At 34.4% G+C, this 12,764-nt stretch overlaps 1 protein-coding gene across 2 annotated transcripts; it reads right to left on the bottom strand.

The window, feature by feature from the left end:
• Positions 1-850: 850 nt before the first annotated feature.
• On the bottom strand, positions 851-7,221 carry TFAM (mitochondrial transcription factor A). Of its 2 annotated transcripts, XR_016302779.1 has the most exons (6): positions 7,036-7,221; positions 6,733-6,940; positions 6,340-6,498; positions 5,365-5,558; positions 3,337-3,795; positions 851-3,161 (listed from the first exon to the last, which is right to left on the bottom strand). XR_016302779.1 is itself a non-coding variant. In XM_089637120.1 (5 exons), the coding sequence occupies exons 1-5, from the start codon at positions 7,095-7,097 to the stop codon at positions 3,678-3,680; spliced, it is 741 nt and encodes a 246-aa protein (XP_089493246.1). In that variant the 5' UTR covers positions 7,098-7,221; the 3' UTR covers positions 3,177-3,677. The 2 variants fall into 2 exon arrangements, 1 of the variants encoding a protein (XP_089493246.1); XM_089637120.1 differs by lacking the exon at positions 851-3,161 and having other exon boundaries at positions 3,177-3,795.
• Between the last annotated feature and the right edge of the window lie 5,543 nt (positions 7,222-12,764).

The raw sequence follows: 12,764 nt of genomic DNA on the forward strand, positions 1-12,764 counted from the left end.
TGGGGGGCCAATTACTACAGAAGGTCAGGGCCATTAACTGCGCCAAAGGGGCCAATAGCTGTATTCTGTCCCTTTTTTCATTTCGTAAATATTATAAAAATATATGTCAATGTACAAGGAAAACTAATTATCAATACACGTTAAGAAATAAATTACCTACCTATAGGTGTAAATGATTTAAAAAAATGTTAGTTATTGAGACAAAAAAACGATGTTGAAGTTGAAAATTTTCTTAAACGGCCAATAGCTGTATCATTCACCCTATTCGAAAATTTTATTTTTTGCTGTAAGTTATTCTAATGAAGTTATCCCCGACTGTCATATATGGTGAGGTAAAAGTAACTTTTCTTTTTAGAACTTGGAGATACAGAATTGGAGAACCTGTTGACGAGAAATTTCCCCGATGATACATCTGTGTTTGGCAACAATGACAGCGTACTCTTCAACCACAATTCCATACCGAATATTTTTGAATACCCCGAGCCAGTTCCTGAAATAGAAACCAATACTGAAAATCCAGAAGTTGCATCCAAGCAACATGTACTCGGGAACTCTAAATTGCGTGTTGTATTACTTTCAATAACCATTCAGTTTATTAGTCTATTTAGCAGCACTTCGTTTAGCGATTACTTCTTCTTACCTCTTTTCATATTGGAATTCACGGAGTTCTTCCTCGTACAGCCTGCCACAACTAATTCTATGCTGATAACACTTTTGGGTTTAAGCGGAATCACTCCCCATAACGCTACAAGGCTTATTCGAATAGGTCAGGGCTTTCATAAATGCTTTGAAGATGGATGTTTGTATTTATTTATATATGTTCTTTTGAATTCACTAATAAAAATGAGCATATGATAACAAATTACGTGATTTGAATGAATCCAAATATTATTTAAACCAAAAATAACATCTTTAGCGCTGTCATTAATTTATTTATAAAATTTACATTTATTCTTAAACTTTGTTATTTTATAATTAGGCTAATGAATGTGAGTTGCCAAAAGGTGTGAGCGTATTTATTTAAAGTGTCCATAATTATATATAAAGATACTTTTATATATGTTGTCACTACATTAGTACTTTTCGTAAGTTACTACTTCGAGAAAGGTGATCGAGTCCAAGCAGGACGATAAAATATGAAAATAACATTGTTGCTGTTATCCTCTGTGGTAATAATAATTTTATCACACTAATATCATAATATTTTTTTACTATAAGCGTCGTATCAAACTCGATTGTTCTATCGAGATAATATTTAATCACTATATTTGTGCCTTTCAGGGTATTCTGTGTAAGCAATATTCTCATAATAAAAATGAACACATCAATAGATCAGACCTACCATAAATAAATTATGTAAGCCTTATGAAACTCTTTATACTCTTGTTTCGTATTATGTATATCATTTTTTGGTAATACAGTCAAACTGGTCATAATGATCACGGCTATAATGAGCAATTGCAAAACGATATTTTAGTTCAGGCTTATCTTCATATAACTGTTGACTGTTATAACAAGATCAATTCACTGATATACCATGCAAATAATTTTGTCAACACAATTTCTGAATAAAATATCCTTTTTGTCTATTTTTCAAACAGGTCGCGACTTACAAACAGATTTTCTTTTTTTTTTCATTGAGGGGGAGGAGGTTGACAGCGAAATTCAAGAGTAAAGGTTTCTATTGAATTTTGTGTTATGCAGACCGGTTCTTTAAATTTGGTTCCTTTTAGGCAATGCAGCGTAAATTAACCAAAACTCTATAAAAAAATGTTCTCCGCCAGAGTTTTCAAGAATTACCCCAAACATTTAGATCTTTCTCTATAGCCAAGTGGGCCGTATGAAATTGTATGTGGGACGCAAGAATAAGGCTGCGAGTTGTGCATCACTTGTTTGTGACAAGTAAATTTTTACAGCAGAAAACCAAAACAATCCCGCAAGCTAGTTATTTACGAAAAGTGCGATTTTACAAGGTATGCACAAGCTAGTGATAAAAAGGTAGACAATTTAGTGATATTTTTCTTGTAAACCTTGAACCAGGTGATGATAATTAATTATTTTGAAGAGGAAATTGAGAAGCATGAAATTGAAATCTTTAAAACAATCATTGATAATAAATTTGAGTAATATAAGTATATTTTTCTAATTTATTTTTCAATAGGTAATAAATGCCTACTCGTATTTTGAAAATATACTATACTTTTGCGAATATATTGATAGTAGAGGCCGGTAGGTAGGCATATAAGACTTTTACAAAACCTATTTTGGATATAACGATTAGTGGCTATAAGGAGCAAATTTAGTCGATCCCCTCGTGCTCCTTATAACCAATTTTGACTGTACTTATTATATAAATATATAAAATACAAAGTTTTGCAGTGGCCAAAGACCAACATCATCAAAAAAATGTTCAAATGAACGAAATGTTGCAGAGCCAATCATTCATTTTTCACAAGTCCTCGAAAGCAAAATGATAAAACTAGCCACATCTCGCATAACCATGGCCAATGAGATTTGAAATCAGAAAAAAGTTCTTTCTAGCAGAAACTCACAAGGACGGGATGTTTCACAGAATTTGAATAATTCATCAAAGTTGATATTCATGTTCTGTGAAAGTACTATTCAAGTTATATTAATATCACAAGCACTACGAAACAACCTGCCTGTGATGAAATAATACAGAACTTTCGCAAAACTTTAATTTTAACTTTGAAATTTGTTGAATTGTTCAAATTCTCCGAAACAACCCGTCCTAGCATTTTAGACATAGGCTCAAATTTTTTAAAGGCATTTATTGAGGGTAAGTTTATTAAAGGTAACGTTTTTTTATATTATGTAAGTTTGTTTGTTTAGTAGCCTTTACCTCATGTGTAATAATGCCTGTGTATAAACAGGTGTGTGGCGCTCTATTTTCTCTTGTTTGCCCTTTGAAAACAATGCATACCAGAGTCTACATCAGTACAAAATTTTGACTTTGAATTCATATCTATTATATCCAGAGGCCGTAGTCAAAATAACTGTATTAAGATCTCAACAATTGATGCAATAATAAAGTTCAGATTCAAAACCAATTTGTACATTTTTTTCAAATGTGTAATCGTTTGCCCTCTACTTCCCATAACATAATATTCACAGGATACAAATAAGAACTTCAATGGTTTCTGAAAAAGAAATATATTTGTACAAACTACTTTCAAAATACAAACATATTTTTAACACACTAAAAACTAAATGAAAATAAGTATGAGACGGTAGTACTTATGAACTAATATGATCATTAAAAAAAATATACACACTGTGTACTAACACAATGCACTAATTAAAAATAATGCTTACTTAACAAAAAGCTTTTTTAAGTATTTGAACACACTCTCTTTAGATTCTTGGGTCTGATCTTGAATAGTCTTAGGGTTTTCTTCAATTTTAGGATTGTGTTTATGCGATATTGACTCATTGTCAGCTGATGGGGTCATCTTCTCACCCGTGCCCCGACTCTCTGTAATAAAATCATGTGAAATGTCCGACAGTTGAACATTTAAAGATTTCTGTTGGCCATCTTGACCTTGCGCATTGTCACTAGGAACATTGGACAATACTTTATCGGCTCCAATAGATAATCTATCAGGACTATGAGATTTACTGTCTTCTTGAGTTACAGAGTCGGGACACCAAACTTCCTATGTCGATTTAGTTGATGATTTCTCCTTAGAGTTCTCTGCAATAATGGTTTTTCTGGAGATCAAGTTAATGTTTCCCATCCTTAACATTTTTTGTTCCCATTTGGACAGCTCAATCCTGGAAAAATATCACATCATGAGCTGTATTCGCGCTATACAGGGTGTATCGGCACGTACCCGACAAACTTTAACCAGCTATTCCTTAGCATATTTGGAGTAAAAAATCTTATGTGCACTTTGCCGTCCGGTAACGTTTTTTTTTAATAAAAAATTTATTATTCATATTTTCACCACGTGTCACCACTGTTTTATCCTTTGTCAAAGTTTGAAAAACCATCTAGCAAATATTTTATTCGAATTCCGTTGAATAATGCATGTGTGTACCTATATTGGCGCACTTTTACAATCACAACGAAATGGCACGGCACCATTCGTCTCATTTTTAACTATTATTATTTAGTGTGTGCGAAAGAGCGAAGACGCTTTTTGACATACTTGCTTATAACAGCTGTTGAACACGAAACGCAATGCCAATGACAGTGATGTAGTGTGGAAATTTTAATTTTTTTTGTTTTTAATTGAAAAAAAAATGCTACCGGACAGCAAAGTGCCAATAACATTTTTTACTCCAAATGTGCTAAGGAATAGCTGGTTAAAGTTTGTCAGGTTAGTGCCGATACACCCTGTATACATTTTACATCTTAAGATACCCAATGCCATTTTTTTGAACAAATTATTTTTCCTGGTCCTACAGGTCATAATGGTGACCTCATAGGCAATAATAATACCTAGTATGTGGTTCCATGATAACCCCTCAAAATGACAATTCAACACACCTTTAAAAGGTGATATAAAGTCATTAAAAGTGATGAAACAAAAACTAGGTTACATATGTAACTATTTAACCTATTTTTTGTTTCATCACTTTTCATAACTTTATAACACTTTTATAGGTGTGTTGAATTGCCATTTTGATGAGTTATTCGGTCACCGTAGTAGGTTGTTGCTGTGCATTATTATTTAAGAGGTCACCATTGGGATTAATAGAACTGGGGAAGAGAAATCCTCCAATTATACAAATGACTTAAAATCTATATAAATAAAAATGTTAATGTTCGTTCGTTCATAATCTTAAATATCCAAAAGTTCTTCACCGATTGCTATGAAATTTTGACACAACATTGCATTCGAATACGCGCATGTTTTTATATACCTATATTATATAGATGTGACCCGTGGCAGATGAAACACGCTTTTTTTTTTTAAACATCTCCGTCTGTTGGACGTAAAAGCAACACGCGCTAGTGTTTCTCTATCTGCACAGACAGACTGAGCCATGCATGGCGGGGTACAGCTAGTAATAAATAGATTTTTGTAAGTAAGATTTAATTCTGCAAATTGGGATGAGAAGAAGTCAGTAATTTTAATAAAAGGGTCGAAGAAAATGGAGATGGTTGAGTAAAAACTGCAAAAATTTGCATGGAGTATAATATGACTCCTAAAGGGCCAGAGATACAAATATCTCTCGGTCTATGAAAGGTTTGCTTTGAGGAAGTGTAATACTGACTTCAGTTTCAGGATACCTACCGTGCAGTACTTTGACATATTTAGTATCACAAATTGTTGTTGATTTAACAACAAAAATATAGCTAAGAGTATGCTACATAAGCAAAATGATTAAACTCACCTATACTTGGCTCTAAGCTGCTCAGCCTTTTCTTCGAAAACCATCCTTTCTTCAGGAGATAGCTCAGACCATAGCTTGGCCACTGTGGCTTGGTAATTAGCGAACCCTGAATTCTTAAGTTTTTCCTTCGTAGTCTGGGCAAATAGAATATAAGAGGACATCGGCCTCTTTGGGCGACCAAGATCTTTCAATTCCTGAAAGAAAAAAAGAGTTGGAGGTGTGATTTCTGAATTACAACTTTAATAATAAATAATAATAATAATTGGATAACTTGTAGAGCGCCGTTTTTGTGCAAAATCACCTCAAGGACGGATCGTGGTTTTAAGCTAAACTGTGTTGGAACTATGATACAATCTGCAGACTACGGGCTCCGAATGATTAAAAAGAAAATACATATAGTAGTGGTGCCATGTTGTATTCACTGCTGTATAATCGGCTTCTTAATCTGTTCAACAGAACGAAATGGGAAATTGTAAATTCTTATTAGCGCTACCAATATTTTCTGAGGAATGCATGAAATTATATCAACAAGGGGCCTACTTTAGTTACCAGATGGTTGAATATTTTCAAATTGGAAAATGGTAGTTGCGCAAATTAACTCTACCATTGGTATTTTTTTAATGGAAATGGCTTTATATATACTTAGTAACCAGACTAAATAGTTACCCATTCTTTTTCTTCCACTCCCTTACATTCTTCGGAATCTCTGGCCATGCTTTATTAAATTATTGTAAATGGCTGTCACCCCGCTACTGAATTGAAAATTAGAATATTAAAAATAAAATTTCCTAAATTCAGATGGTTGTCTAGTAATTAAGGTAAATCAAAAGGCTTTATTTTGAAAAAAAATCAACTATCTTCAACCTTACAACATTCTCCTAAGTCCACTAGATTAGCGCATTTTATTTGTGGCCAATGTAACCTGATAAATTAAAAAGTTTAACTAGAGGCGTCGTTAAAAATTATTGATCTTACAGCTTTGAGTTTCTTCTTTTCTTTAGCTTGCAACATTACTTCCTGCATTTTGGCAATGTCCTCTTTTTGCTCATTAGTTAGTGAAGCTTCGTACACATCTCTCTTTTTCTTATATTCTTCGTATTCTTTTTCATATTCTTGATACATCTTCTGTTTAGCCTGAAAAATTAAGTAGATTCTAGAAAAATTATGTAGTTCAAATAGAAAACACTTCTAGATATACAGTAGTAAATATGAAGAAGAACATCACATTAAAATGCATTATTAAAAATGTAATAAGCACAAAAATTATTCCACTGGCAATGATTTATAATCGATCACTTTGTATATCAGTACTTATGTATTTACAATTTTCCAATAATAATTGTCTAAAAATAAAAACTGTGAACTCACGTCTTCACCAAGCTGTTGCCAATGTTTTGATGCCAATTTCATTATCTCCGGAGCTCCAATGTCCGGATTTTTAGCTTTTAAAGTGGGTCGTACTTGTAATGCGAATTTTAAGAAAACCGTCACAGGTTTTTTGGGTTTATCTATTCCTAATTTATACTCTGCAGACTGTGCATAACTAGCCGAGCAAATCAACTGAGGCGAATTGATTCTGAAATAAAAATTTTAGATGTTTACAATTCAAATAATATAAGCACAACGTAGAAATAACCTAAAATCTAGATTTATATTTCAATAAAAACTCACCGATTTCTAAACCCACATAGAACCAAATTGCTTATTCGGAAAACGGATCCTAATTTTGCCATTCTGAACAAACTCGGTACGATCGAAGGGAATGTTAAATCAGAAAAATATTAATAATAGCAAGCGATTTCATTTGACACAAAACCTTGATTACGTACCAAAGACAATTTTATTTGTTAAGTTTAAACGGGTTCAAACAAAGATATAGAAGAGCTTGCATAGATAAAGATAGCGACGTATGGGCAATAGGGCATAGAGGAGAGAGGTTTATTTATGGCGTAGAGCCTTTTTTAAATATAGGTCCTACACATCCTACACAAGGTTCGTAGAAAACGTATTTGAGAGAAAGCTACGAGCCAAAAATGTTTATATTCTTGATATGCATTATATTATCACGAATATAGGTAATAGGCATTAAAATCGCTTGACAAACGGAGACTATAAACGTTCAATTTTAAGCACAAAAGTGTTTTTTTTTTTTTGTAAACAATTTTAAAAGAAAGCAAAAAATTTGATCAAAAGAAACTGTCACAGATAAATCTTAGCTATAATATTGTATTTTTAAGTGGTTTCTTTATGCTTTCATACATTTGAAAATACTATTGAAAAAAAATAGTAATGTACATTTATATTTTTTGTTGAGTAATTAAATTTTTTATTCGTATTCTACTCAAATGAAACGATAGCAAAACCTTCAATTTATCTAAAGCATATTTTTTTTATTCATAATGTCAACCATTTCGTAATAAAGAACAATCAAAAATAGTTATTTAGAATTAAACTTCTCCTTAACAAGGTTAAGGGGGTAGAGCGGTGATTGGCTAGAAAATCGTGACGTAGATAAGGGCCCATTTTCCACTGGAAGATTTTTTTTTACGAGTGCCGTCAAGCGACTACAAATGCATTTGGAAATGATTTATTTATAATAAAATTAGGAAATTAATTTATATATTCTTACGAATCAGAAATTTCTTATCAATGAAAAATCTATACTCAATATATTATGCATTAGTACAGTCTGTTCTGCAATATGCCACTAAAAGTTGGGGAGCAGCTTACAAAACTAGCCTGACCCCCTTAGAAATTGTTCAAAAAGTAATAATAAAAATAATACTACGAAAACCTCCAGACTTCCCCACTGAACACGTATTCGAAGAGTTGAAAGTTCCTACATTTAAACACTATTTATGAAAAATTCAATTATTCAAATTATAAAAAAAAAAAAATAATATGAAAATACTCATTCATAGCTGAAAATCGAACCAGATTTAAATATATATTTGCATGCCCTAAACTACACACTTCTTGTGCCCAGCACCATTATACCCACCAAGGAAAACATTTCTTCAATAAATTACCAGAAGAAATTAGGAGCATTAATGATAAAAAAACAAATATTGAACTATATAAAAAAAATATTTTAGGGAAATCGTTAACAAAAAAACTGATTCCCCTAGTTTTTCTTGAAAATTTCACAAATTATCCTATTATACTCTATTTATCCTCCATAATATTTTTTTTTCTTCCTTGCAAATACAATAATTTGTATGGATTTTAATTTTGTAATTTTTTTTACTTTGTAACCTAGTTATATTATTTTTTCGCAAATGTACACTTCTCTTCCATCCACAAGCAAATGCTTTTAATATAAGCGTAGTATAAATTAAAACAGTATGACTTGTAAACATTGTATATTTATTGTAAAAAACACAAATAATAAACAAATACAAAAAAAATTAAAAAATATGTTGGTAATCATGCTAATTATTAATTATTAAAACTGGTGTTCGAAAAAAAAGCGAAAAATCCCAGGAATATTGCAGTGTTGCTTACACATTGATGATGTAGGATCGAGGTTACTAGCGCCTTTCATATTACTTTTGTAGATGTTCAAATTTTCATATTGAATGTCTCATTTAAAAAATTATGATGGCAAAATATGACAAGGAAAGTGTTGAGAATAATAAGAGAATAAAGCGTAACACCGAGAATAAAGAGTAACACCGAGAGGCAGATACTCTCATTATCGCCATGGTAAAAGACCACCATTGGGATTCAAAGCGTTGCTTGAAATGGCTTTAGTCGTGTTTGATGACCATATGTGAATAGCCAGATACTTACCCACCTTCCTCTACCCGATTTCCTTCCCCTCCGCATACCGAAATAGTCCAAATTCTCTACATCACGGCTAAATGAAATAATAAAATTTATTTATAATACATTATTGTACTGAAATAAAGCAAATTTCAGCATGTAATTCCAACAAATATTTTTTTAACATCAACTCCACAAAGAGGCACCAAGAAAAATAAATTCCTCTTAGCCTATGTCATTTTTGGGGATGCTGTGCGTAATATCTTTTTGAGAAGATGGTCTTGAAAAGACCCATGTTGTAGCAAGGTTAGTCTTGCTCGAGCGTCCCCCACTTTTTCTACCATTCACTACTGACTACCACATTTTTAGTGTTAACAAAACAACTTTAATTTGACTCTTATGTACAAACATAAGTGCGACGTAATTAATTTAGATTTACCAAAAAATATTATTATAAACTTGTTTGTTATTTGTATAATTATTTGTTTTATGTGTGTAACGATATGATAAGTTGTATAATTAAGATGTTTAAGTAGTACTTGGAAGGGAATGGCCGACAAAGATGTCGATGAGGTTCGCTATCCATCACATCGCCAACCCTTCGGTGGCGCAAAGAGGAGGACGGAACGTGATCAATTGTTACATGGAACATTAGTACATGGAACATTAGAGGAGGAATGGAAAGAAAGATGAACGAACTGTGTGATACTATGGTGAGCAAATGTTTGGACGTACTTTGTATAACAGAGAGTATGAAAAAAGGTAGCGGTACAATGCAGCATAATGATAGGCTCGTCATTTGGTCTGGGAGACCAGATACGGAGAGGGCTTGTCAAGGTGTTGCAGCGCTACTGTCTCCCAGAATGATTGAATGTATGTTGCAGTATGAATGTGTAAGTCCGAGAATAATGTGGATCAGATTTAAAATCGGTTTGACAAGGGTGTTTCTTGTTATTTGCTACGCCCCTGTTAATTCTGAAAGCGATGAAGTGAAAGATGATTTTTGGACTGGTGTGAATGTTGTAATGAGACTAAAAAATATGAACGAAAGGATTATAATGGCAGGCGATTTGAATGGGTGGGTGGGAATTAGACGTGACGGATTTGATTCGGTCTTAGGTATGTTTGGGGATAAAAGAACGAATGACAACGGGAACAGAATGCTTGAAGTATGTTTAGAGTGGAACCTGTTTGTGTCGAATACTTTCTTCGATCATAAAGGTATCCACCAATATACGTGGGAAAGAGGAAATGAGAGGTCAATTATTGATTTTGTAGTAATTGACTCTAGGTTGAGAGCTGTTACCGAGGACACAAGAGTTTTCAGAGGGGCTGAGGTCGAAACTGACCACTTTCTTGTAGTGTCGAGAGTAAACCTCTTTCGCGGTTGGCGCTCTAAAGTGAAAACGGTACCAGCTCCGACAAGAGTCAAAATAGAAAAACTGCAAAACGATAATGTGAGAAGTAAGTATGTGAATTGTGCAGAGATAAGATTGAATGCGAAGGAAATGGATGGTCTAAGCATAGACGAAACATGGAACCACATAAAAGTGTGTCTTTGTGAATCTGCTAGGGAGGTTTGTGGAATAAGTACGCAAGGTAGGAAGAAAGGTGATGCATGGTGGGATGATGAGATTAAAGCACTGGTCTCAGAAAAGAAGAAAGCATGGTTGTGTCTGATTGCGGCTGGCAGTGCTTCCAGCGAAGAGAAGTATCGAGCGAAAGAAGTATATAAGGAATGTAAGAAAAAAGTAAGAGTTGGAGTGAAAGAACGAAAGAAACGCCTGGAAGAGGAAGAAGGAATGAAAATGACAAACCATTTCCAAGAAAACATTAAGTTGTTTTGGAAAGAAGTCAAAAGGTCCCGGAGTGGCCCAGAAAACGGAAGCATGAAAGTGATAAAATCAAAAGATGGAAAAATGTTGACGAATGAGGAAAAAATAAAAGAGAGATGGATGAATTATTTCGAGAAAGTCTTCGAAAGCGAAGTGAATGACAGTGATTCCAGTGGCGAATCAGATATGAATGACGATGGAGTGAATGTTACCGAAATTAGCATGGATGAGATAGAAAGCTCGATTAAATGTATGAAGAATGGTAAGGCTGTTGGGTTTGACAATATTGCTGCTGAATATTTTAAAGGAGGTAGCCGTGTAATTCTCACATGGTTGTGCAATCTTTTTAACCAATGTTTAAAGGAAGGTTACACGCCTTTAGATTGGAGAAGGGCTGTGATCATGCCATTATACAAAGGTAAAGGGTCACGTATGGAATGTGGGAATCATAGGGCTATTAGCCTGCTTAGTTCAGTTGGCAAGCTGTATGGTAGAATTTTGATTGAAAGAGTAAGAAAGGAAACAAAGGATAAAATATGGGATGTGCAAGGTGCTTTCATGAGTGGAAGGGGGTGCATGGACCAGATCTTCTCATTGCGTATGCTCACTGAGAAGTTTCTGGCAAAAAACCAGAAACTTTTCTGTGCCTTTGTAGATTTACAAAAAGCATACGACCGAGTCGACAGGAAAAAGCTATGGAAGGTGTTGTCCAAGTATGGAGTGAATACGAATCTGATTCAGGCAATTGCGTCTCTGTATGAGGGAAGCGTTGCATGTGTTAGGGTAAACGGTGGTTTTACGGGGTGGTTTGATATCACAAAAGGTGTTAAACAAGGCTGCGTAATGTCACCGTGGTTATTCAATCTATACATGGATAATTGTATGCAAGAATTGAAAGAGGTGGGATTGGGCGCGAATTTGAATAATTTTAAAGTATGTTGCCTGTTGTATGCTGATGATGCGGTGCTGATTGCTAATAGTGTAGATGATCTACAGTCTCTCGTGTCTAGGATGAACGAAGTATGCATGAAGAATGAGTTAATGATGAATGTAAGTAAGTCTAAAGTAATGGTGTTTGAAAGAGAGAGTACGAAAACAGTGTGCAATATAATTGTGAATGGGGAATACTTGGAGCAGGTGGATGAGTTTGTGTATTTAGGAAGTATGTTTACGAGAGATGGGAAGGCTGACAGAGATATCGAAAGAAGGGTAAATGCAGGTAATTCCGTTAATGGAGGACTAAACGCCGTAGGCGCTAACAAAAAATTGTCCAAAGAAGCGAAGTTAGCAGTCCACAACGGAGTGCTGGTACCTACCTTGATGTATGGAAGTGAGGCATGGAACTGGCAAAGAAAGGATGAAAGTAGATTAAATGCTGTTGAAATGAGATCCCTGAGGCGTATGTGTGGTAAAACCATGTTTGATCGTGTGAGGAATGTGGAGATCCGCAAAGAGTGCAAGGCTGATGTAAGCGTAATGAGTAAGATTAAGAAAGGGACGCTTAGATGGTTTGGGCATGTAGAGCGAATGAGCGAAGATAGGAGTGTAAGGAGGATATATGATGCAAATGTGAATGGTAGCAGAAGTCGGGGACGCCCGAGGAAGACATGGCACGATCAAGTGAATCAGATACTCGAGTCGGGCCATGTCAAGAGTCAGAATAATAGAAGAGTATGTATGAGACGATGTATGAATGTGAATGAGGCAAGGAGTGTGTGCCAAGACCGAGTTGTTTGGCGGTCCGTCCTCTCTGCCTACCCCTGCGGGGAAACGGCGTGATGGTTAGTTAGTTAGTTAGTT

Source organism: Hesperophylax consimilis, chromosome 1 (assembly GCF_061612785.1).
Source record: "Hesperophylax consimilis isolate HC1 chromosome 1, BYU_Hcon_1.0, whole genome shotgun sequence".
Taxonomy (NCBI): domain Eukaryota; kingdom Metazoa; phylum Arthropoda; class Insecta; order Trichoptera; family Limnephilidae; genus Hesperophylax; species Hesperophylax consimilis.